The sequence below is a fragment of the Prinia subflava genome, chromosome 13, assembly GCF_021018805.1.
Source record: "Prinia subflava isolate CZ2003 ecotype Zambia chromosome 13, Cam_Psub_1.2, whole genome shotgun sequence".
Taxonomy (NCBI): domain Eukaryota; kingdom Metazoa; phylum Chordata; class Aves; order Passeriformes; family Cisticolidae; genus Prinia; species Prinia subflava.
In genome coordinates, this window is record NC_086259.1 from 20,284,566 (window position 1) to 20,308,919 (window position 24,354).

The 24,354-nt window shown below is 63.7% G+C and overlaps 4 protein-coding genes across 9 annotated transcripts; 3 read left to right on the plus strand and 1 right to left on the minus strand.

The window, feature by feature from the left end:
• The first annotated feature begins 952 nt into the window (after positions 1-952).
• RPL13 (ribosomal protein L13) lies at positions 953-6,210 on the plus strand. Its single transcript, XM_063411060.1, has 6 exons — positions 953-1,070; positions 1,256-1,368; positions 2,173-2,314; positions 3,783-3,956; positions 5,191-5,247; positions 6,013-6,210. The coding sequence occupies exons 2-6, from the start codon at positions 1,265-1,267 to the stop codon at positions 6,169-6,171; spliced, it is 636 nt and encodes a 211-aa protein (XP_063267130.1). The 5' UTR covers positions 953-1,070; positions 1,256-1,264; the 3' UTR covers positions 6,172-6,210.
• Positions 6,211-7,811: 1,601 nt separating this feature from the next.
• CPNE7 (copine 7) lies at positions 7,812-14,670 on the plus strand. The gene is made up of 16 exons (XM_063410572.1): positions 7,812-7,910; positions 8,624-9,020; positions 11,138-11,320; positions 11,386-11,460; positions 11,870-11,944; positions 12,021-12,104; positions 12,210-12,299; positions 12,429-12,527; positions 12,894-12,980; positions 13,076-13,135; positions 13,216-13,349; positions 13,472-13,526; positions 13,676-13,727; positions 13,795-13,928; positions 14,047-14,283; positions 14,533-14,670. The coding sequence occupies exons 2-16, from the start codon at positions 8,814-8,816 to the stop codon at positions 14,668-14,670; spliced, it is 1,710 nt and encodes a 569-aa protein (XP_063266642.1). The 5' UTR covers positions 7,812-7,910; positions 8,624-8,813.
• A 2,447-nt stretch (positions 14,671-17,117) lies between these two features.
• LOC134557481 (sulfotransferase 2B1-like) lies at positions 17,118-19,301 on the minus strand. Its single transcript, XM_063410530.1, is given in 7 exon segments — positions 17,118-17,535; positions 17,707-17,887; positions 17,964-18,058; positions 18,133-18,259; positions 18,408-18,616; positions 19,069-19,282; positions 19,284-19,301. Coding segments are annotated over 7 exon segments (960 nt in total). The 3' UTR covers positions 17,118-17,419.
• A 181-nt stretch (positions 19,302-19,482) lies between these two features.
• On the plus strand, positions 19,483-24,110 carry DPEP1 (dipeptidase 1). Of its 6 annotated transcripts, none has more exons than XM_063410905.1 (11): positions 19,483-19,963; positions 20,335-20,484; positions 21,494-21,626; positions 21,957-22,089; positions 22,164-22,314; positions 22,409-22,478; positions 22,724-22,900; positions 22,981-23,065; positions 23,137-23,212; positions 23,345-23,480; positions 23,801-24,110. In XM_063410905.1, exons 1-11 carry the CDS (start codon positions 19,572-19,574, stop codon positions 23,975-23,977), a joined length of 1,680 nt encoding a protein of 559 aa, XP_063266975.1. In that variant the 5' UTR covers positions 19,483-19,571; the 3' UTR covers positions 23,978-24,110. The 6 variants fall into 6 exon arrangements, with proteins under 6 accessions (XP_063266975.1, XP_063266976.1, XP_063266977.1 ...); XM_063410906.1 differs by having other exon boundaries at positions 20,353-20,484; XM_063410907.1 differs by having other exon boundaries at positions 20,356-20,484; positions 23,801-24,108.
• The last annotated feature ends 244 nt before the right edge of the window (positions 24,111-24,354 follow it).

Below are 24,354 nucleotides of genomic sequence, written 5' to 3' on the forward strand. Positions count from 1 at the left end.
AGTGCCCTGGCTGGCTGCATTTTTTAGGAAGGGTTATTGTCTGCAGTTACTCCACCAGGACTGTCTGTGACCTGAAAGACCCCAGCCCAAGCCTGGGCTCTGACTGCTCCCAGCCCTCAGGCCTTTGTCACACTCCCAGGCTCCTGTCTTGGGTCAGGCTGGAGCTGGGAGCCTCCTGCCTCCCTGAGAATGTGCAGACGTTCTGCACTGTGTCTTCTCCCCTGTCCCAGCTCATTCCCTGAGGAATGATTTTCCTTGAGTTCAGGGACACAGTTTTCTACATTTTTGGATGCTGCTGCCTTGATGTTTTAATTCCAAACTTGTTTGTTTCTTCCCAGTCTCACTCTTTGAACTTCCTTTTCCAGCAGCAGATGAAATGTCAAGTGTTCTTTGATTTTATTTTCTTTAACTCACAAAACCTTTGTGGGGAGGAGAGTTCAGTTCTGTGGAGCTGAGGGTGACAGTGGGGGCCCAGCACAGGGTCCCTGGTGGCTTCTGGGGTGCTGCCAGCACTGCTGTGCCCTTGTCCCAGGCAAAGGCTGTGGATCTCACTGCGGGACGTGCCAGGAGGATGGAAGTCCCTGATGCCACTCCTGCCTCGTGCGAGATAATGCTGCTACCCCAAAAGGGCAGCACTCAGGGCTCTTGGGCTGGGGTTGCACGGGGATTCCTCAGGGACTGGGAACCAGCATACCCCTACACAGTGTCCGTCGCATCCTCCTGGCCAGAAGGTGCTGGGCACGGGAGAGGGCATCGAGCTGCTGCTGCCGATCGAGCCTGTCCCCGTGTCCCCGGTCCCCGTTCTTTCGCCGCCGTCCGCGGGCCCTTGAAGCCGCCGCCATCTTTGCTGCGGGCGCGGGGAAGCCACCGCCCCGCCGGCCCCGTCCCCTCCAGGCTCCGCCCCTCCCGGGCTGGCCCCGCCCCCTTGCCCCGCCTCTCCCCGGTTGGCCCCGCCCTCCGGCCCCGCCCCTCCCCGGGCCGCTCCCGCGCTGCCCATTGGGCGCCGCCGCGGCACTTCCGGCGCCGCCGCGCCAGCGCTTCCTTTCCGGTCGCCATTGTCGTGGCGGGAGGTGAGTGAGGGCCGGGGGCTCCATCCGCCGCCATCCACCCGCCAGGGCCGCGCCCGCCGCCGCCACAGCCCCACGCGAGGCCGTGGGGGAGGCTCCGGGGGCGCCGATGGAGCCGCTCCGGGCCGGGGCCCGCGGGCTTGGGGGTGCCTCGGGTGTCCCCGCGTTAACCGTGCCCGTGTCCGCAGGCCGCAGCCATGGCGCCCAGCCGCAATGGGATGATCCTGAAGCCCCACTTCCACAAGGACTGGCAGCGCCGCGTCGCCACCTGGTTCAACCAGCCCGCCCGCAAGCTCCGCAGGTGAGTCCCGGAGCTCCGGGGGCCGCGGGAGGGCCTTTCCCGGTGTCTGCGGGGCCGCTTCCAAAGCCAGGACGCCGCGGGTTTGTTTAGCTGTTCTCTGCCCGTGCTCAGGGCGAGCCTGTGGCAGCCGCAGCCAAGTGATGAGACATCTCCGGAATCGCTGCATCTACAGTGATGAACGCTCTTCCCTGGGTCTCTGATGGCAGCACAGCCTGCCCGGCCCCGCTGCGCGTTCCGGAGGCAGCGCAGGGCAGGAGTGGCACATGTGGCAGAGGTGCCGTGTACTCCGTGGCTGTCACAGGTGGGCAAGAGGCTGGTGACACTTGGTCTGTCCCCTGTACTGGTACTGCAAATGTCACATTTGAAACTCCGGTGTTGTGTTTAGCCCCTCACTGCAAGACAGACATTGAGGAGCTGGAGCATGTCCAGAGAAGGGAACGGAGCTGGGAAGGGTCTGGAGCAGCTGGGGGACCTCAGACTGGAGGAAAGGAGACTCAGGGGGAACTTTCTGTGTCTCCACAAGCTCCTGACAGCAGGAGATCGGGCTCTGGTCCCAGGGAATGGGGGCAGGAGAAGAGGGAATAGCCTCAGGTTGCACCAGGGGAGGTTCAGGTTGGACATCAAAAGGAGTTTCTTCCTGGAAAGGAAGGTCAGGGAGGTGCTGGAGCCCCATCCCGGGGCTGTCCCAAGGAAGGGCTGATGCAGGCTGGGTTGATCAGGCACAGGAGGGGATCAGGCACAGGTTGGGCTCAGTGGCCGGGCGTCTTTCCCAAGCTGAAGGCTGGTGTGATCCTGCCGTTCCAGGAGGAAGGCTCGCCAGGCCAAGGCTCGCCGCATCGCCCCCCGCCCCGTGGCCGGGCCCATCCGGCCCATCGTGAGGTGCCCCACAATCAGATACCACAAAAAAGTCCGTGCTGGCAGAGGCTTCAGCCTGGAGGAGCTTAAAGTAAGTACAGAGCTTCATTCAAAGCATTCAAATACAGCCTGAGCTCAGCTGCTTCTGCTGCCCTGCACAAGGAGCCTCCCTCAGGTGTTGGTACCTCCTGACACTGCCACAGCCAGGGAGGGCTGTGGATTTCCTGGCTCTGGGAGCAAGGAAAGGCAAATCTTACCTGTGATGGTGGAGTGGATGTATGAAGGGTGCTTTGAAAGGTAAATGTCTGTTTATCTGGTCCGACTGTCATTTAAAATTCTGTTAAAATCAGGCTGAAATAGGGGGAATTTGGGTTAGATGTACAAAAAAGTTCTCCCCTGTGAGGGTGGGCAGGCCCTGGCACAGGGTGCCTGAAGAAGCAGTGGCTGCCTCATCCTTGGAAGTGTCCTAGGCCATGTTGGACAGGGCTTGGAGCAGCCTGGAATAGTGAAAAGTGTCCCTGCCCTTTGCAAGGGGTGGAACTTAAAGATCTTTAAGATCCCTTCCAACCCAAACTCTCCAGAGATTCTATGAAATTTCAATTTTAAAAGAGTCTTGAGTCTCCTAAAATTTTGGAAGAGAGGGGGAAGATTAAGATCACCTTCATTAAGTTGTTTCTTTATCAAATATTTTTCTGCTAATTGTAAATATTTTAGCCAATGTTTGCATGTTGAGGACCAAGTATACCCAGGTCAATTTAGGTTTAAGAGTAGCAGGGAATACTGTACCAGGAGGAAGAACCATTCAGCACAGCTCCCCGCAGCAGCTGGAGTAATAATAGTTGGATTAAAGTCCTGATAGTTGGATTAAAGTGAGAAGTGTTTGCTGTCCTCCATTCTTTGTCCCTGTGACGTGCCCAGGTGTGCTGAGCTGCTAAAGGTGCTCTGCAGGGCTGTCCACTGTTCATCTATGATGAGATTCCACATCAGGACTTGCTGGCAGCCACCAGCCTCCTCCATGCCTGGCTCAGTATCTTAATTAAAACATTTATAACTGAAATCAGTGCACTGAGGCAGGGAAATTGTTCTTCTGGGTGCCAAATACTTCATTATTTATTTTTCTTTAATTTTTGGGTAATTGCAGAACACAAAGCAGGATGCAGCTGTTTGTCTTCAAACAGAAAATGAGCTTTTTGTTTAATATAGTCTAAAAAATAGTTATTTAATGGTTGGTTTAGATGGTTAGGAAAAAAATCCTGATTTAATGGAGCTCCCAGTATTCAGTGAACCAGAAACTGATTTCAGTTGTCCATAAACTGACTCATAGACATTTGTCTGAATCCAAGTTTGAATGTGTCCTGTGGGAGTTGCACTTTGCTCCTCTGGGGAAATCCACCTGCAAAAATCAGCCTAAGGTAGCCCGGGACACCGTTTGCTGGTGGTGTAGCTGGTCCTCCAACCTTTCTGCAGCCCCTGCATCCCGTGCTGGCTGTGCTGGGATCCCTGCCTGGCTGCTGGGAGCTGCAGGGTGCTGACACTGCTCTGTCCCTGTCTCTCCTCAGCTCGCTGGCATCAACAAGAAGTTTGCCCGGACCATCGGCATCTCCGTGGATCCCCGCAGGCGGAACAAGTCCACAGAGTCCCTGCAGGCCAACGTGCAGAGGCTGAAGGAGTACCACTCCAAGCTCATCCTCTTCCCCAGGAAACCAGCCATGCCCAAGAAGGGAGACAGCTCTGTGAGTACCTGACTGCTGGAAGTGTGTCCTGCCCTGGGAGGTTTGGTGTCAGGCACAGCTCCTGAGCCTTCTCCATCACGTGAACCCCGTGGTTCTGAGCCCAGCCCAAGGCCAGGCCTGGCAGGGCCGAGTCTAATGGTGCACTCAGGGTTAGAGTGGCACTTGAGCCAGGCCTTTGGCTGAGCAGCTGCTGGCCTGTTTTGGTGCTAATTCCTGCAGCTTTGATCCTTGCTCAGCCAGTTGAGTTTTAGTTTAGAGAGCTAGATTGTCAGTGTCTGGAAGTTCCCCTTGGAGCCAGTCCTGCTGGTGGAAGGCTGAGGCTGTGAGTGGCTCCAGAGCTGTGTGCCAGGCGGCTCCAGAAGGCGATTGTTATTGACATTCAAAAATGGTTTTCATTAAAACCTCTCCAGGATCAGAGCAGAGCTGTGTTCCCTGGCTCTGCTGCCAGTAGATCCAAGGAACACAAGGGTGAGTTCAGGCTGTCCTCCCATCTTGTGGGAAATCTGGCGGCTCCAAGCTGCTTAACTCCAGAGCAGGGAGGAAGAGCCTCGAGCAGAAACACTGATTCAGATGTGTTTGCTGGGAGTCAGCTGTGTTCAGTAAACGTTCAATCATTTTTGTCTGATGGCATGCTCTTAAAAGAAGCTGGAATCAACCTGAGAAGGAGTTGCTGAGGAACGTGTTGGGTGTATATGAGCTGTGGGGGCTCAGCCTGGAGAAAAGGAGGCTCAGGGAACAGCCTCCGTTTGTGCCAGGGAAGGTGGTTCAGGCTGGAATCAGGAATTTCTTCCTGGAAAGGGTGGTCAGGCATTGGCAGGGGCTGCCCAGGGAGGTTTGGAGTCCCCATCCCTGGAGGTGCCCAAGAAAGGAATGGATGTGGCACTCAGTGCTCTGGGCTGGTGACAAGGTGGGCATCAGGCACGGGTTGGACTTGATGATCATGGGGGTCTTTTCAGCCTGGATGATGCTGTGATCCTGTGTAATTGAGAGCAGCACAGTTGGTGCCAGGGCTGTGGCCGCTGCTGCTCCGGGCACAGCGTGGGCTGTGAGGCAGCTCAGCAGTGCCAAACGCTCTGAAGTGCTGGGTTCATTACCTGGGGTGTTAAAGCTCCTGTCAGGATCATTAGCACTGTGTTTAAACTGGGTACCTGCGTACAGGCTGTGCTTCAGCTGAGGTTTTAGGCAGAGAAGTTTAAATTCTGCCCTTGTGACATTCCCATCTTCTGTTGTGCAGCCAGAGGAACTCAAGATGGCCACTCAGCTCACAGGACCTGTTATGCCCATCAAGAACGTAAGTGTCATTTCATCTGTTCTCTGTGTGATGTGATTGAGGTGGGACTTGGGGAGAGGGTTCTCTCTTTGCTGTCTCACAGCTTGAGGGTGGCTGTCTCCAGGCATTGCCCATCCAGGATCTAAAAAATCTCAGGAATAAGTCTTTGAGAGAACTGTGAAACTGAGGGCGCTTTGGGTCTGGCTGCGGTAGGAGTGCTCTGGCAGGTTCTGTGGTCACCATCTGTCCCTAAATTCTCTCTGCTTTCCGGAGCTGTCAGTAGTGTCACAAACCTCCAGTCACTCCCTACAACTCCCTGGGAGGAGGGTGGAGCTGGGAGGGGGGTCGGGCTCTCCTCCCAGGTGACAAGTGACAGGACCAGAGTAAACAGCTCTGGGTTAGGTTGGGTATTAGGAAAATTGCTTCAGGTTGCCCATCCCTGGCACTGCCGCCCAGGGCAGTGGTGGAGTCCCCATCCTTGGAAATGTTCAAAAAACACGTGGATGTGGCACTGAGGACACGGTCAGTGCCTGTGGTGGTGCTGGGCTGCCGGCTGGGCTCACTATTGAAGGTCTTTACCAGCCTTAACAGTGCTGTGACTCTGCAAATCCCAGCTCAGGGTTCCCGTGGTGCCTGTTTTAACTCTGCTCCCTGCACGGATCCCGGCAGGGCAGGCTGAGGGCAGGGCCTGCAGGTGGCACGAGCGCGCCGTTCCCGCTCTGCTGCTGGCAGAGGTGACGTGGGAGGCTCCCAGGGCAGTCTGACAGTCTGGCGCTCTCCCCGCAGGTTTTCAAGCGGGAGAAGGCGCGTGTCATCTCGGAAGACGAGAAGAACTTCAAGGCCTTTGCCAGCCTTCGCATGGCCCGAGCCAACGCCCGCCTCTTCGGCATCCGCGCCAAGCGCGCCAAGGAAGCGGCGGAGCAGGACGTGGAGAAGAAGAAATGAACTGTTCTCCCCAGAACTGTCAATAAAAAGCCGTAGAGAGCCGAGTGTGCTGTGGTTTTGGGGCACATGCACCGAGCAGAGCCTGAGTTCAGGCGTGGGAAGCCTCGTTTGCTGTGATTGGAGGCTCCACGTTCCCCTGAAAGCGAGTTAAACACCTGCCTTGTGCCCACTCCTCTGCCTTGCCAGGGCTGCAGCCTGGGCTGCCTTCTGCTCTGATCCTGAGGGGCATTGGGGGTTCCCCCTCCCTGCCAGGCTTTGTCTGCTGCCCCTTCCATCCCAGGATTCCTGGTTTGGTGATTTCCACATCTCTCTGGGAGGCAAAGCTGCACAAGTTGGGTGTTCCAAGCTGGGGGTCACTCAGCTGCTGCCCACATGGGGGGCTTCCCCTAAAAGTGGGGAGAAGGAACAAGCTGTGGGGGGAGCAAGATGTGGCCCAGCCCCTCAGCTGGGTTTGGATGGAGCTGAGTCTCTGCCATCCTGCCCTCCCTGGCCCTTGGCTCAGCCCCTGCAGCAGTTCCAGGGCCCTTTCAGCCATTCCTCCATGGCTCAGAGGCCAGCCCATGGCACGTGTGGCACTTGGGGATGTTGTGGTGGCCTCAGCAGTGCTGAGGGGAGAGGGTGAACTGAGCTTGGAGTCTTTTTTTCCAATCCAAATAATTCTGAGACTTCTAATTGCACCACAGGAGCTCGGGAGAAACTGGGGCATTCTGTGGCTGTTGGGGGGATCCCAGGCTCTGCCTGTCCCTGGGCAGGGGGTGACGGTCACCGGGATGTGTTGGTGGGATCAGGACTGCTCCAGAGCAGTCCCCCAGCCCATTGCTGTGTCATCAGTTCTGGGAGATGGGATTGGGATTGGGATGGGATGGAGCACTCAGTGCTGGAGCCCTGGCACAGATGCATAGATCTGGGCAGTTCTAAGAGCCAAGCTGTGCCTGGGGAGGTGTTGCCTGTGTCCAGTTGCCACCGTGTCCCTCCAGCCCCTCTGCCCAGCCCGTGTCCTGCTGTGGGTCGGTGCCTCCTGCCCTGCCGGGCCGTGCCGGGGGCTGTGGGGGGAGTGGGAAGGAGAGTGGCCTATTTCTGCCAGCCAGGCTGGGGATTAGCTCCCGAAGCCCGGGCCCTGTGGTGCCCTCGTGCTCGTTAGCCCTATCTGCATTTTAATCCCTCCAAATTTGAGCTAATTACATCATCTTCCAGAAAACTGGGTTGACAGCGCCGCGCTGCTGGGGGCACGGGTGGATGGGGGGTCCCAGGCTGGGGACTCAGCATATGGGGCTCCATGTGCCTGCAACGTGGGTCTGGATGCTCCAGCATGTGGGGAGGGCACCCGGTGGGTTTGGGGGACCTCACACGTGTGCTTGGGCTGTTGGCTCAGAGTGTGGGGGGCCAGGACCAAGGTGGCCTTGGGTGCCCCATGGGGAGCAGCTGGGGAGGGTGGGGGACTGTGACTGTGCCACGGGCGTCTCACTTGGGGCAGGAGCTCCTGCCCTGGCACAGCCGGCGGTGCTGGGGACCCTGGGGACCATGCTGAGCCCCGGTGCAGGGTGGGCTCCGCTCCGGAGCCGGCAGTGAAGCAGTTAACGGAGCTTGTCATCCATCTCCCTCTTAGGGCTCCGCTCCCGAGCTGCAGCTTGAGTCAGTTGTGTGGAGGTGGCAGCGGCAGCAGCTCCGGCGGGCACACCGGCACGGCGGGCACACCCAGCCCTGCCCTGCCGCGTCCCAGCCCGGGCCACCAGCACCAGGTGAGGGGCCAGGGGCAGGGTGGGACCCGCTGTCCCCTCCACTGAGTGATGGATGATGCCTGGGGGTGCCCACGATCCCGGGGAGGGGGACGGTGCCCACCGGAGCCGGGGCACCTGAGCCATGTGCCGGGGAGGGTCTGGGCACTGCGTGACTTCCCCAGGAAACTTTGGCCGGGCACGAGAGGGCACAGGTGGGCAGGACCTGCTCCTGCCCCAGCCAGGAACCCCCAGGACCCGCAGGTGGGGGGACAAGCCCCGGGCTGGGGCCGGCACTGGCAGAGCCCCTGGCTGACCCGTCGGGCAGCATCGCCCGGCTGAGCGTTCCCAGCCTCGGGGGGAGGATGAACGCCGTGCCCAGCCCGGGGGAATCCCTCACCTGGGGCACACACACGGAGTTCGTGTCCCCGCTCCCCTCCGGAGAGCCCTGCCCAGGCTGGGGGTGCTGCCCGCAGGGACTGCAGGGGGTTTCTACTGCACAGCCTCAAACGGGGCACCCTAGGGGGGGTACCCCACCCCACTTAGGTCCCCCTTCCCCTCGGGACACATCCTGCCCCTGGGGTGGGGCTGGCACAGAGCTGGGCACGGCCCTGCAGGACCATGTGAACCCCCCACAGCAGCGCCCACGGTGCTGGCTGGGATTTGGGGGGTACACGGGCAGTGCCACGAGGGTGCCCCAGCTCCCGCTCACCGCACTGTGCTTTGATGCCTTGCAGGGCCCCGCGGAACCATCGGGACTGGAACGACCACCCCGCCCCGGAGGGTGTCCCTGGGGTGCCTCTGCCCCAGCCCTGTCCCGCCAGCGGGGCCGTGCCTGGCAGCGCGGGGCGCCGTGTCCCGGGCATGACGGGCACCTGCCCGGCTCCCTGAGGGCGCCCGAGGCAGCGGCCGCCCCGCTCGGCCCCCATGCCCTTCGCCCACGGCGCCGCCGGTGCCCCGCCGCGCCCGGCCGGCATGGGCGCCGCGCCCGAGCCGTGCCCGCAGGCCCCGCTGGCCGTGCTGTCCAAGGTGGAGCTGCGGGTCAGCTGTAAACACCTCCTGGACCGTGACACCCTCAACAAGTCGGACCCCTGTGTCCTGCTGCTGATGCAGACCCAGGGCCAGTGGATGGAGGTAGGAGAGGGGGGGCACTGCTGGCACCCACCGAGCCGGGCACGGCAGGGCAGGGGGAGCTGGCAGGGCTGGGCACAGGGTGTGGATGGAGGGGGCTGCAGGGTGGGTGCAGGAGATGGTGAGGGGAGAGGTGCAGAATGGAGGTCAGGGTGCAGAACAGGGGTCAGGGTGCAGGAGATGGTGCAGGAGATGGGGAGCAGAGGACAGGGCACAGAGCAGGGTACAGGAGATAAAAGAGAGTGGGGCACAGGGGGCAGGGTTCAGAGCAGGGTACAGGGTTCAGAGCAGGGTACAGGAAGTAAGGGAGAATGGGGTAAAGGATGCAAAACAGGGTGCAGGGTTCAGAGCAGGGTACAGGGTGCAGAGCAGGGATGCAGGATGGGGTGCAGGAGATGATGCAGAGTAGGGTGCGTGGTGCAAGACATGCTGCAGAGTTCAGAACGAGGTGCAGGGTTCAGATCAGGGTGCAGGAGATAAGGAAGAATGTGCTGCTGGGTGCACAACAGGGTGCAGGGTTCAGACAAGGGTACAGGGTGCAGAGCAGGGGTGCAGGATGGGGTGCAGGAGATGATGCAGGGTAGGGTGCACAGTGCAGAACAGGGTGCAGGGTGCAGGACGGGTTCCAGGGGGTGATGCAGGGTGGGCAGGGCACTGTGGGGCACCCGGCAGCCTGTGGGGATGGTGCTAACACTGGGTCACATCCAGCCCACGGGGGCTGCAGTGAGGCCAGGGGGTGGGGCAGGGCATGGTGCCCACCGCATGTGGCTCCAGAGTGGCTGCACTGCCCCGGGACAGGGACAAGAGACACCACAGCCCCCCAGGGTGGCTCAGGGCTGGAGGGCTGGTGCTGACACTGGCCCTGGGACTGATGCTGGCAGTGGGGCTGGCAGACACCGGGACGGCACTGGGGCTGGCACGGCTCCTTCCCCCCCTCCCCATGCAGAGCTCTGCACCGGCAGACACCGGCAGCTCCGCTCTAATCGCGGCCGCTCAGCGGCGGATTTAGCGCTAAATCCCTCGGCGTGTCATCGACTCCGCTCGAGCCAGCGTGGAGCCGGGGGGGACAAGGGCCCCGTGCCAGCTGCGGTGTGCTGTGCCATGCCAGACACTCGTACCCACTGTGCCACAGTGCTCTGTGCCATACTCTGTGCCATGCTGTGCCATGCCAGACACTCATACCCGGCTGTGCCAGTGCTCTGTGCCACACTGTGCCGTGCTGTGCCATGCCAGACACTCGTACCTGGCTGTGCCAGTGCTCTGTGCCACACTCTGTGCCGTGCTGTGCCATGCCAGACACTTGTACCCAGCTGTGCCAGACACCAGCCAGCTCCAAGAGGCAAGAGGGTCCCTCCTGAGCCACCTTTTGGAGTGGCTCCTGTCCCAGCCAGCCTGTGTCCCCAGAGCAGGGGCTGCCTGAATCTGGCTCTGCTGCTGGCTCTGAGAGCCGAGATGGCCCCGGACCTGGACATCCCCAGCATGAGGGGCTGGCAGTGCCCACGCAGGAGGGACACAGGGGCCATGGCAGGGTGGCAGCAGCGTGGGCTTGGCAGATGATGCCGGACTGGGCAGGCAGTGGGCAGGGGCCAGGGGCTGGCAGGGTGCCCTGGCCAGGATGTGTCCCCTTGAGTCAACACTGGCGGGACGCGTGCGGGGGAGGCTCCGGAACTGCTCGGTACCCACTGCCAGCACGGCTGGGACACGCTGAGCACCCACTGCCCGCTGGGGACACCAGGACAGGCAGGGCCACCCCAGGACGGGCACAGCAGCTTGTCCTGGCACCAACCCACTGTTCCTGCTCCAGCAGAGCTGTGGAAAAGCACAGCCAGAGGCAGAGCATCCCCTTGGATGACTACAGGGAGCCCAGTGGGAGCAGCATCCCAGACTCGGGGCTGGCAGGGCTGGAGGCTGGGGGGGGCACAAGGAGCTCCTCTAAATGCCATTCGCTTGGGCACAGCTGGTCCTTCCCTGCATTCCCTCCATCCTTCATTCCCCCATCCCTCATCCCTTTACCCCTCAGCCTGGCATGTCCCATCCCTCCATCCCCCCACATCCCCGCACCCCTGGGCTCCAGCCCTGTGTGAGCTCTGGCACCCCAAGGCCCTGTGCCACCCACGCAGGTGGATCGCAGCGAGGTGATCAAGAGCAACCTGAACCCCGTGTTCGCCAAGATCTTCACAGTCGATTACTACTTCGAGGAGGTGCAGAAGCTGCGGTTCGAGGTCTACGACAGCCACGGCCAGGCCGGCGTGGGCACGCACGATGATGATTTCCTGGGAGGCATGGAGTGCACCGTGGGGCAGGTGAGCCTGGGGACCCCGTCCGGGGACCCCGGTGGTGTCCCCTCCCCAACGCTGGGCTCTCGCAGATCGTGGCGCAGAAACGGGTGACGAAGCCGCTGTTCCTCAAGTACGGGAAGTTTGCGGGCAAGTCCACGATCACGGTGAGCCCCGAGCCCGTGCTGGGGGTGACAGCGGGGTGGGTGACACTGAGCAGGGGCACTGGGGTGGCACCAAACCCAGGCACGTGGGTGGCACCAGGATGGGGTGCACAGGTGACAGGGGGCTGGAATCCTGGGATGGCACCAGACAGGACACAGGGATGGCACTGGGACACTGGGACAGCATCAAGCTGGGACAACTGGGTGGCACTGGACTGGATCAGTCAGTGGCACAGACTCTTGGGGGTGGGGAGGGCTCAGAGTCCCCGATGGCATCTACTGGCCATCCTGAAGGTCCCTGCTGTGCCAGGGAAGCACGGGGGACCCTGTCCCCTCCCAGGGCTCCACAGGGAGGTGGTGGGCGGGGGGGCAAAGCTATGCAGGCACCGAGCACCCCATGGCCGCCTCTCAGATCATCTCGGAGGAGATCTCGGGGAACAACGGCTACGTGGAGCTTGCCTTCCGCGCCAAGAAACTGGACGACAAGGTGAGCCAGGAGCCAGGGGGAAAACAGGGTGGGGTGGGCAAGGTGGGCAGTGCCCTCCCTCATCCTCCTCCCCCAGGACCTCTTCAGCAAGTCAGATCCCTTCCTGGAGATCTACCGCATCGACGATGACCGCAGTGAGCAGCTGGTGTACCGCACTGAGGTGAGGCCACAGCAGCACCGGGCCCTCGGCTGCCCCACGGCCACCCCAGGGCTCCCCACGGCCACTCCGGGGCTCCCCGGCCCCCCTGAACCCCCCGTCCTGCAGGTGGTGAAGAACAACCTGAGCCCCATCTGGGAGCCCTTCAAAGTCTCCCTCAACTCGCTCTGCAGCTGTGAGGAGAAGAGGAAGCTGAGGGTGAGCAAGAAAGATGGGGACCCCTATTCCTGCCCTGCACAGGGGCATCTGTACCCCAGATTCCTGGGGGGGTGCTGGGGACAGGGCTGAGGACCCCCCAGTGCCGGGGCTGAGCCGTGCCCGTCACAGTGTGTGGTGTGGGACTACGACTCGCGGGGCAAGCACGACTTCATCGGGGAGTTCTTCACCACCTTCGAGGAGATGCAGAAGGCGATGGGGGAGAACAAGGTGGGACATGGGGACACGGGGATGGCCTGGGGGTCACCCTGTGTGCTGCCAGCAGAGCCTGTCCTAGCAGCCACCTTCCAGCTCCTCCTCTGGGTTTGGCGTCATTTTCTTCTCGCTGCCCTCCTGTTTGGGGAAGGGATGGTGGGCTTGGGGTCTTCTGGGGAATGGATGAGGTGGCTGGGGCCTGGGGGTGGCTGGGAGTGGGGGAAGGCAGCTGCACCCTGGGCAGTGGGGGTGCAGGGCTATTGGGCTGCAAAGTTACGGGGCCATGGGGTCCCCAGGGTGCAGAGTGGCACCAGGGGCAGGGCTGGCAGGGCTGGGCCGTGTCCTGGGTGGGCCGCAGGCAGCGCGGGTGTGGTGCCACAGGTGCAGTGGGACTGCATGAACCCCAAGTACAAGATCAAAAAGCGCAACTACAAGAACTCGGGGGTCGTGGTGCTGCTGGACCTGAAGGTGAGTGCCCAGGGCTGTGCCGGGCTGTGCCAGGCCGTGCCCGGCTCCGTGGGCCGGCGTGGGGCAGGGCCGCCCAACACAGGTCCCTCTGGAAGATCCACAGGGTTTACTCCTTCCTGGATTACATCATGGGCGGCTGCCAGATCCATTTCACGGTGAGCAGCGTCCCCTCCCGCCCAGCAGGGACACACCAGTGGCCTGCTCACGCCGGGTGACCCTCATGCCCCCACCCCAGGTGGCCATCGACTTCACGGCCTCCAACGGGGACCCCCGGAACAGCTGCTCCCTGCACTACATCAACCCCTACCAGCCCAACGAGTACCTCAAGGCGCTGGTGGCTGTGGGTGAGATCTGCCAGGACTACGACAGGTTGGTGGCTCTGGCTGGTGCCCCAGGGCCACACCCATTGGTGACATCCACCTTGGGTCAGTTCTGCTGGTGGCAGGCACTCAGTGCTGGCACCAGAGCTCCTCACCCCCCTTCCCTTGCAGCGATAAGAAATTCTCGGCTCTGGGCTTTGGTGCCAGGATCCCCCCCAAGTACGAGGTGAGGGGGTCTCGGGTTGCCAGGGCCCTGTGGGACCCCAGGGACGGGCTCGTCCCTCTGGGTACCCTGGGCTGTGGCACTGGTGGGGCCTGGCAGACGCCGGGGGCTGTGGTAGGGGGTGCACCGGCTGCCCCCTCCCCTCCCTCCAGGTCTCCCACGACTTCGCCATCAACTTCAACCCCGACAATGATGAGTGTGAGGGTGAGTCCAGCTCCAGAGGGGCCGGATCCATGGCTGGGATGCCTCTCACCCCTCGCACACCCCACAGGCATCCAGGGCGTCGTGGAGTCCTACCAGAGCTGCCTGCCCAAAATCCAGCTCTACGGCCCCACCAACGTGGCTCCCATCATCTCCAAGGTGGCTCGTGTGGCGGCCGACGAGGAGCGGACCAAGGAGGCGTCGGTGGGTCCGTCTGCCCCCGCCGGGGCTGGGCTCAGCCCCTGCACACTCGTGCCACCCGTGGCTGCTCCGGCGTGGGGCAGCGGGGTCGGGCAGCCCCCGAGCATCCCTGTCCCCCCAGCAATACTTCATCCTGCTGATCCTGACGGACGGCGTGGTGACGGACATGGCAGACACGCGGGAGGCCATCGTCCGCGCCTCCTACCTGCCCATGTCCATCATCATCGTCGGCGTGGGCAACGCCGACTTCACGGACATGCAGATCCTGGACGGGGACGACGGCGTCCTGCGCTCCCCCAAGGGCGAGCCCGTCCTGCGCGACATCGTCCAGTTCGTCCCGTTCCGCGAGTTCAAGAACGTGAGTGGGGCAGCGACGAGGTCCTGCCTTCCCCTCCGGCCCTTCCCTCCCGTCCCATCCTCTCCCGCCCCTTTCCCTCCCGTCCCGCCTCCGACTTGTCCCGTCCCGTCTTTCCTCTCCCATCTATCTCCTCCCTTCCCGTCCCTTCCTGTCCCTCCTGTCCCTCCCGTCCCCTCCCCTCTCCCACCGCACACGGCGGCGCGGATGGCGGTGCCCCCGGCTCACCCCGCTGTCCCCGGTGTCCCGCAGGCGTCACCCACGGCCCTGGCCAAGTGCGTGCTGGCGGAGGTGCCCAAGCAGGTGGTGGAGTACTACAGCTACAAGGCTTTCCCCCCGCGCTGCCCCCGGCCCCCCACCCCCGAGCCCAGCCTCGGCTCCCCGCAGTGAGGGACCCCCGACCCCCAACCTCAGTTTTCCCTAGTGAGGGACCCCCGACCCCGACTCCAGCCTCAGTTCCCCCAGTGAGAGACTCCCAGTGCCCCCAGCCTTGGGTTGCCCCGGTGAAGGGCCCCCGACCCCGGAGTAAAGGTGTCCCAGTGAGACCCCCCCACTGTCCCGGTGTGCGTGGGGACAGACGAGGCCCCCGCAAGACCCTGCCCTGCCACAGCCCCCACCTGCCTGGGACACGGGGCACACGTGTCCCCAGTGCAGGGCACCCCAGCACCGCTCGCTCCTGGTGGCCCGGCCCCACCCCTGGTGTCCCCTCGGTCCTCGCTTCTCTGTCACTGTGATATTTGGAGGCTGCATGATCCCCCCAATAAAGCACCACCCCTGTGCCCATCCTCCTGCTCTCTGGGGCTGACCCCACCCGCGGGGGGTCAGTAGGGGCTGGGTACAGAGACTGGCAGCTCCTGGGTGCTGCTGTCCCCTCACGGTGACACCACGCTGCCCCACCCGGTGACAAGAGCCGAGGGCAGCTCCAGCCCCCACATTTCGGGTGTCCGTGGCCGGCAGCGTGCCGGGAGCGCCGGAGCAGCCGCGGCTTTGATGTGCCAGAGCTCTCCCCGCTGCGCCGCGGCCCCGAATCCAGGGCACGGAACGGAGAGAGGCGGCAACAGAGCGGGCCCTGCTGCCCGGCACACGGCCACTGCCACGTGCCATGGACCGTGTGCCCTGTGCGTGTGCCATGTACTGTGTGCCATGTTGCAGTGTGCCATGTACTGTGTGCCATGTTGCAGTGTGCCATGTACCGTGTGCCATGTACTGTGTGCCGTGTGCCACATGCCACGTGCCATATGAGCTGTGCCACACCCTGTGCACTCTGTGTCCCCACCTCTGTTCCATGTGCCATTCATGTGCTCCGTGTGTGTATCCTGTGTCCCATGCCACATGCCATGGGCCCTGTGACATGTCCTGTGTCGTGTGCTGTGTGTCCTGTGCCACACTGTGTGCTGTGTGCAACATGCCATGCACCACATGCCATGTGTCATGCACTGTGTGCCATGTCCCACATGTGTATTCCATGTGCTGTGTGCCTTGTCATGTTCCCTGTGCCATGTGCTATTCGTCATGTGCCCTGTGCCATTTGTTGTGTGCCATGTGCCACATACATGTACCACATGCCCTGTGCCACGTGCCGTGTGCCCTGTGCATCACGCTGTGCCGCGTGCCGGGCACTGTGCCACACTGCTGCCACACGCTGAGAGCTGACGCTGCCAGCACAGTGCCAGCAGATGCTCCTGGCAAGGTGACATCCCCAGGGGCAGGGTGTGCCCAAGGCCACCGCAGGGACTGAAACTGGGGCCTGGCACAGCCTCACGGGGTGGGGCCACCTGAGATCTGCCGTGCAGGTGCCGCTGAGCCGGGCTGCAGGATGCTGCCATCCCCCTGGGTACAGGTGCCAGGCTGTCCCCATGTGGGTGTCACTCACCGGGACGGCTCTGCTGGCCCTTGGGCACCGCTGGCAGCAAAAGGCACGGCGGGGGGGGCAGTACCTGCACCCCCATTCAGCACCTATTTATAGTCCTTGATTCATCTCCTGTAAGGCGGGATCATGGATGTTGCCGTGGAAACCCAAACCTGTCGCCTGGGAGGCTGCAGCAGGGGCCAGTGCTGGTGTGGGCAGGAGCTGCCCTGGCACCCCAATCCATGGGGACGGATGGGTACCCCAGGGTGGGTGCAGAGGGACCCACGGGGCTGGGAGTGTCCAGAGACAGCACGCTGGGTTGTCCCTACCGGCAGGAGGGGCGGGCAGAGGTGGCAGGAATGGCAGGACATTGGTGTCACTGTCCCACAGATCCCACAGATCCCACAGATCTCACCACCTCCCCCCTCTCAGCCAGCCCTAGCCAGGGGTCCTGGTGGTGCCAGGGCCAAGCCCCCACCCTGCTCACCCTGCAGGGGCAGCGTAAGGAACCAGTTATTGACTGAGGCTCTGCTTGCCGGGTTCCTTGGAGCGTGGCAGGAGAGGGGATGGGGGCTGGGGGTGCTCCCTGCCTGGGAGACCCCAGGGTGCTGAGGGGGGTGGAACAAACCCCTCAGCGCAAACAGCCCTGGAGGGGAGATGGGCAGGGGAAGCATCCAACCAGGGTAGTCGGGACAGGGGCACTGGAAGGGGATCTGGCGGGAGGGAGACTCCAGGGCTGGAGAGCCCTGGGTCCTGCTGAAGGAGCCAGCTCCGTGCCACCAGCTCTGCTGCCAGGCAGTGACCCGGCCCCGGAGCCTGGCACCCCGCCCCGGCCCGTGCTGCCCACCCGGTCATTGCCCCCAGCAGCTGATAAGGGCCCCGGGGATGCGTCCCCACCCTGATGTGATGCTCCTGATAACAGCAGCTCTTCCCGCTGCCGGCGCTGCTTCCCGCCTCACAGCCGTGGGAACAGCACTGCCTGCCCGGGAACAGCAATAAATATTTATTTCCTCAGGGCAGGATGGGCGGAAAGGGAGGTCAAGGCCACGCGCCCTGGCCGGGGGGAGCAAGGCCACGGGGATGGCCACAATGCACGGCCGGAAAAGCTCCCCGTCCCCAGGGAGGTGGGGTGGTGCCATGGCCCCCAGCAGACCCCCAGCCCTGTGGGAACCCCTGGTGCCAGGGTGACACAGGGGTGTTTCATGGGGTGCCTGAGGAGGCCCGTGCAGGCTCTCCATGCCGTGGTTCTCAGCAGGGGAGGGCTCAGTGTCCCCCCAACCCCTGGGTCCTTCAGGCCATGGGCCACTGCGAGGGCAGCTCCACATCCCCCATCTCCTCCTGGTAGCGACGGTTGAAGAGGGCATTTTGCTCGGGGGAGAAGTGGCTGCGCCAGTCCCCCACCACCCCTGTGGGACAGACGGGATGGGGAGTCAGGGATGCTGCACTCCCAGCCCCAAATGCTGGGGGAGTCGGGAATCTGGCTGTGCTGGGGCCATCACCAGGACAGTGCTGCTAGGAGGGGCTGGAGACACCTGGGACAGGAGGGGATGGGATGGGATGAGTCAATTCCTCCTCACCCTTGCGCATGAAGCGGCCCTGGCTGTGGTCCATGATCTCGGAGGGGATGAGGGAGTAGTTGGCCATGGCGTTGTCCCGCATGGCGGAGAAGCTGCAGTGCTGCTCCAGGGCTGCCAGCGTCCCCGGGGCCAGCGGGCACCCCAGGAAGGTGCTGAGGCGCTGCGCTGTGCCACGCAGGTCCTGGGGCAGGAGCACGGTCAGCACCGGGCACCTGCCCCAGGGACAGGGACAGGGAGGGGGACACAGCGGGGCTCACCTGGTGCAGCTCCTCATAGGTGACGTAGAGGATGTCCAGGAGGTGCCGCTGGCCCAGCCAGCCCTTGACATGGTCAAACCAGGAGCCGTAGTGAACTGGGGGGAGGTGGGGGGTGATGGGGGGCCCTGAGGCTGAGTCTTCACCCCTCACAGACTTCCCCAGTCCCTACCTGTGCCCTCGAGGAACTGCGTCAGGAAGGCATCAAAGGAGCTGGGGTCGGGCAGGAACTTTGCCAGGTGGTGGAAGTGGTAGAAGGAGACAGCGACATCTTTGGGGTTCCTGGCCACGTAGATCACCTGGGGGGGACACAGTGTCACCCCCACAGCTGGGGGGATTCCTCTCCACCCCACTCAGAATTCCCCCAGCGTTTCCCCAGCTGTGGGAAGCCCCGTGGGTGTGGGATGTCCCTGCAGGGACCCCCGGAGCACTGGGGACCCCTCGCACCTTGGCCTTGCTGCGCTGCAGGGCGGGCGCCAGGACGTGGGCGGGCATGTGGGTGGTGAGGAGCCGGGGGCTCTCGGTGTCCCGCAGAGCCTCCCGGCAGTAGATCTGCTCCAGCCACGGCGCCCGCTCCCAGTTGGGAATGGTCTTGGCCGGGCGGGCATCTCCGAGGCTGAAGAGCAGCGTCAGGATCTCCTGCATCCACGTGGTGCCTGCAGAGGTGGTGTCAGGGCAGGGCCACAGGGCGCGGCACCACGGCATGGCACGGCACATCGTGTGCACAGCACGGAATGGCCCTGAACTCGCACAGGTAGCACGGATTGGCACAGCGAGGCACGGCTCAGCCTGACCCTCCCATCCCAGCCCCTCCTGTGGCAGCGGCTGGGCTGGCAGTGCCCTGTCCCCACTCCCTGAGCCCCCAGGGACACCAGGCTAGGGCTGGGGACAGTACGGCAGCAGGACAGGGTTCAGGGGGCAGGACCTCCTGGCCAGGGGTCCCCGTGTTGTGCCAAAGAGTGGCCGCGGGGACCGGGTCCGGGTGTCTCCCAGCCCGGCCACCTCCCAGCCCCGCCGGCAGCTCCGGAAGAGCCCCCGCTCCAGCGCGGGGTCCCATCCCTGTCCCGCAGTGTGCCCCCGTTGTCCCCGTGTCCCCCTGTCCCCTCACCCGATTTGGGGTAGGTGGCGATGAGCACGTCGGTGGGGCGGAAGGTGAAGGCGGCGGCGAAGCCGAGGGACTCCTGGGTGTGGAGGTGGCCGGGCAGGGCGATGCCCGCAAAGGTCTCGGTCACCTCCATGCGCTCCATGGCCCGGCCGGGCGGGATGCGCCGGGAGCCGCTTAAATAGCGCCGAAAGAGGAAGCGGCCCCGGCGGGCGGGGGGCCGGAACCCCCCGGCACATTCCTGCCGGGGAGCCGGGAATCCGGCCGCGCTGGGGCCAGCGCCGGGAGAGCGCTGCTGGCAGGGGCTGGAGACACCCGGGGTGGGATGGGTGGGATGGGAGGGGACCGGAGGGGATGGGAGTCCTCCCTTCCCAGACCCGCCGCCGCCGCCGGGAGAAGCGTGGGGGCCGCGTCACCTCGGGGAGGGGGCCAGGAAGCCCGAGAGATGCCAGCCCCACATCGTCCCCATCCCGAGCTCCCCATGGCTTCCCATCCCAGCACACCCCAGGATGAGGTGTCCACTTGGACCGGCCATCTCCACGTGGCTCCGTGCCATTCCTAAGAAGCCCCACCAAGGCCTCGTGCTGGGAAGGTCACCACAGCTGGAGCCAGCAGGGATGCGCAGCATCCGCAGGATAGCGGTGCCTCAGTTTCCCCTCGGGACGCTGCAGCGGGACGGGCGTGTGGGGGATCCCAGCACACACGGAGGAGCAGCGGCAGCCCCACACCGCGGCCGTGCCACCCCCGCTGCCTCCCCCGGGGCATGTGGCGGCTCCGGCGCCATGGCGGGGGGTGGCTCTGGGGTGGCTGGAGCCCATCCCAGCCCCGTCACCGCACGCAAGCCGGAAAACTTAATTCACAGCCGTCGCAGGCAGGGACTGCCCGAGTGTCCCGGGCCGGGGTGAGCGGGGCCAGGGCTGCTGGGGGTGCCGGGGATGCTGGGGGTGCCAGTGCTGAGCTGGGGGTGCGATGGATGCCAGTGCCGGGGAGGCTGAGGCGCCGACGGGACTGGCATTTTCCCAACCGAAAAAAATCTGGGCTTCATTAGAGGGACTGGGAGCGTCACCGCGGCTCGGAGGAGAGGCCCTGGCACGGCACAGCCACCGGGGCTGGGCTGGGGGAGGCCGTGGCCGTGGAGCCTTGGCACTGCCAAGCGGGCACAGGGCACCCGGGGAGGGGTAAGCTGCACTCCTGGTTATTCATTGACGGCGGGAGGGGACGGAGGAGCACGGGGCAGCCATCCCAGTGCTTGTGCTCACACGGTGGTGGCAGGTCCCCCCTTGTCCCCAGCAGCACCCAGCAGGAGAAGATGCCAGGTGGGAGCGTGTGGGTGCTGGTGCTGGCGCTGGCACTGCCCAGCACTGGACAGCAGCACCTGGAGGAGGCCAAGCGCATCATGAACACCACGCCGGTCATCGACGGGTGAGCAAAGGTCACCCGGCCCCGCAGCGTCCCCAGCTGCTCGGTTTCTGTGGGAAAGCCCCAGCTGGGAAACCCTGCTGGGACAGCCCGGCGGGGGATGCCCGGGCCAGGCACCCCCGGGCTGTGCGGGAACAGGGAACAACTTTCCCAGGGGATCCCCATGCCAGGCAGCCCGGGGCTCTGTGGGGACAGGGGACAGCTTTCCCAGGGGATCCCCATGCCAGGCAGGCCGGGGCTCTGTGGGGACAGGGGACAGCTTTCCCAGGGACCCCGTGGGACCGTCTGTGCAGCCGAGGGGATCCCCGGCGCCGCAGCCCGGTGGTATCGGGCAGGGTACCGGGAAGCCGGGGTTAGGCTGCCCTGGGGGAATTCCTTCTCAGTGCTGAGTGATGTCCCTGGTCCCTTCTCGGGACCCTCGGGAGGCTCCGGTCCCCTGCAGCCTTCCCTTGTGGATCAGTGCTGTGCCGCTGGAACAGGAGCAGGCGGGGGGAACAGGGGGATGTGGGATCGTGACAGGAGCAGGAAGTGGCACTCAGCCCTGACCCTGCCACTTCCCCAGTGGCACTGCTGGGTGTGGGTCGTGTGGTGCGGTGACATCCCTGTCAAAGGGGGGTGTTGGGCTGGCTCCCCTGGATGTGAGGGTTGATTATGGGCTGGGAGGGTCCTCTGGGGGGTCCCACATGGCACTGTCCCCTGGAAGTGGCCTGTATTCAGCTCCTGGAACTGCTTGGGTGGCTTTTGGGTGAGGGGACAGGTGGGTGGACAAATGGACTGAGGGGGGGTGGAGGATGGATGAGGGATAATAAATGGATGGATGGATGGATGGATGGATGGATGGATGGATGGATGGATGGATGGATGGATGGATGGATGGATGGATGGATGGATGGATGGATGGATGGAAGGATGGAAGGAATGACAGCCAGATGAGGGGACTGTGTGTGCAGCCAGCCAGGGGGGTGGGCAGAGGGTCAGGCCACTCCTCAGTGCCCATCCTGTCCCTGCCCAGGCACAATGACCTGCCCTGGCAGCTTCTCAGGAAGTTCAACAACCAGCTGAGGCTGCCAAAAGCCAACCTGACCCTGCTGAACGACACCCACACCAACATCCCCAAACTGCGCCAGGGGCACGTGGGAGGGCAGGTAGGAGCACCAGGGCAGGCATTGGGGTGGGCTCTGGGGAGGGCAGGGAACATCAGGGTGGGCAGGGGCACCAGTGAGGACACCAGGGAGAGTGGGGGCACTGGGGTGGGCAGGGACACCAGGAAGGGCACCAGTGTGAGCACTGGGGTTCTTGGGACAGCACCAGGACTAGTGGAGACACTGGAGTGGGCAGTGGGGTGAGCAGTGGGGTGTGCAGCAGGGTGGGCAGTGGGGTGTGCAGCAGGGTAGGCAGCAGGGTGGGTAGTGGGGTGGGCAGTGGGGTGGGCAGCGGGGTGGGCAGTGCCCGTGCTGACAGCATGCCCGTGGCAGTTCTGGTCGGTGTACGTGCCCTGTGAGACACAGAACAAGGACGCGGTGAGGCGCACGCTGGAGCAGATGGACGTGGTGCAGCGCATGTGCGACCTGTACCCCGAGACCTTCGCCTGCGTCACCGACAGCCACGGTGAGCGGGCAAGGGACATGAGGGGGGGCTGCCAGGCCGTGCCCACCCCGGCTGATGCCCCTGCCCTCCCGCAGGTATCGAGGAGGCGTTCCGGAGCGGGAAGGTGGCCAGCCTCATGGGGGTGGAGGGTGGCCACTCCATTGACAGCAGCCTGGGCGTCCTGCGCACCCTCTACCGCCTGGGCGCCCGCTACATGACCCTCACCCACAGCTGTAACACCCCCTGGTAGGGCCCCAGGGGGGACACAGAGTGTGGCAGTGATGGCATGGGGGGATGTGGTCAGAGGTGTGGCCACTCTGATGCTCTCCCTGCTCTGCAGGGCTGACAACTGGCTGGTGGACACCAAGGATGAAAAACCTGTGCACCACGGCCTCTCACCTTTTGGGAAGGTGAGGAATAGCATCAGCAGTGGTGCCCAGGAGCAATGGCATTGGAGGAATGTGGTACTGGCACCCACTGGCCCAATGCTGGGTGCAGTGTTCCATCCATCCATCCATCCATCCATCCATCCATCCATCCATCCATCCATCCATCCATCCATCCATCCATCCCATGCCTGCCACCCAGGCAGCTCCAGACATCCCCACAGGGGACCCCTCCCATGCACCCCCCAGCCCCACCCCTGTCCCTGCAGATGGTGGTGGAGGAGATGAACCGCCTGGGCATGATTGTGGACCTGGCCCACGTCTCGGTGGACACGATGAAGGTCGTGCTGAACATCTCCAAAGCCCCCGTCATCTTCAGCCACTCATCTGCCTACAGCATCTGCCGGCACCGCCGCAATGTGCCCGACGACGTGCTGCAGCTGGTGGTGAGTGTGGGGCACTGCCGGAGCAGGGCAGGGACAGGGGGGTCCTGGGGGGGCTGGGGGCTCAGGGCTGTTCCCCCCAGGCCTCCACGGGCAGCTTGGTGATGGTCAACTTCTACAACGCCTACGTGACCTGCAGTGACAAGGCCAAGCTGTCCGACGTTGCTGGTGAGGAGGTGCCCGGGGGGTGGGGGGTGGCAGTGACCCCCCTGCCCTGCTGACCCCGGTGTCCCCCCCAGACCACCTGGACTATGTGAAGAAGGTGGCCGGTGCCCAGGCTGTCGGCTTCGGCGGGGACTACGACGGGGTCTCAGGGTAAGGAGGGAGATGGTGCAGGATGGGATGGGACAGCGTGTCCCCACCATGGGGACTTCCTGAGGGGTGGGGGCGTCCCCCCCTGCCCCTGTGTGGGTGGCTGGGGGCGCTATGAGCTGTGGGGTGGCACAGGGTCCCCACTGGCCTGGAAGACGTCTCCAAGTATCCTGCGCTGGTGGCCGAGCTGCTGGCGAGGAACTGGACAGAGAAGGAGGTGAGGGGGGCCCTGGCTGAGAACCTGCTCCGGGTCTTCAAAGAAGTGGAGAGGGTGAGTGCGGCATGGGAAGCACGGGGCAGAGGGGACACTTGGACCATGGGGACACGAGTGGCACTGGGAGCATCAGGAATGGGGATGTATGGGACATGGGGACACTTGGCACAGGGACACTTGGAGCAGCAGACACAAATGGAACATGATGGCATGTGCCACTCAGGGATTTATGGGGACACGGGGAGGCACAGGGGCACTTGGGGCACTGGGATGTGCGTGGGATGGTGGGGGTGGCACAGGGCAGCACGGGGTGGCAGGGGCTCTGTGCGGACGGGCACTGCCCCTCGCAGTGGGAGCCCACACTGTCCCCACGGCAGGTGAAGAGGAGCCTGCAGGGCACAGCTGCCCACGAGACCCCCATCGCCTTCGAGGAGCTGGAGCAGCAGTGCAGAACCAGCTACGGGTACCCCAACGATGCTGGCACCGCGCAGCGCCCTCCGGCAGCCCTGGCGCTGGCGCTGGCAATGGCCCTGCCCCTCTCCGTGCTGTCCTAGCACCAGGGCTGCCGGGCGGGCACGATCCTGCGCCGCTTTCTGCCGGCAAAATAAAACCGTGGCTCGAGCAGTGCCGGCAGCGAGTGTGAGGCTCTGTGGGACCCCCCGCGCCCCCCTGGCTGGAGATGTCGGGCCACCCTCCGTGTCACCGGCCACCCCCCGTGTCACCGGCGGGGCAGAGCAGTCGGGTCCCGGCACACCGGGAAGCCATCACCGCAGCGGGAGTGACACATCCCGGCAACACCTGGCCAGGGCGGCTGCGGCGCTGCCTCCGCAGGATGCTTCCATTAATCATTAGCTAATTAATTGGCTACTTAATTATCTCCTTAGCAATTTCCTCTCGCATTCAGGAACAGGCTGTGTTCGGAGCGGGGGCG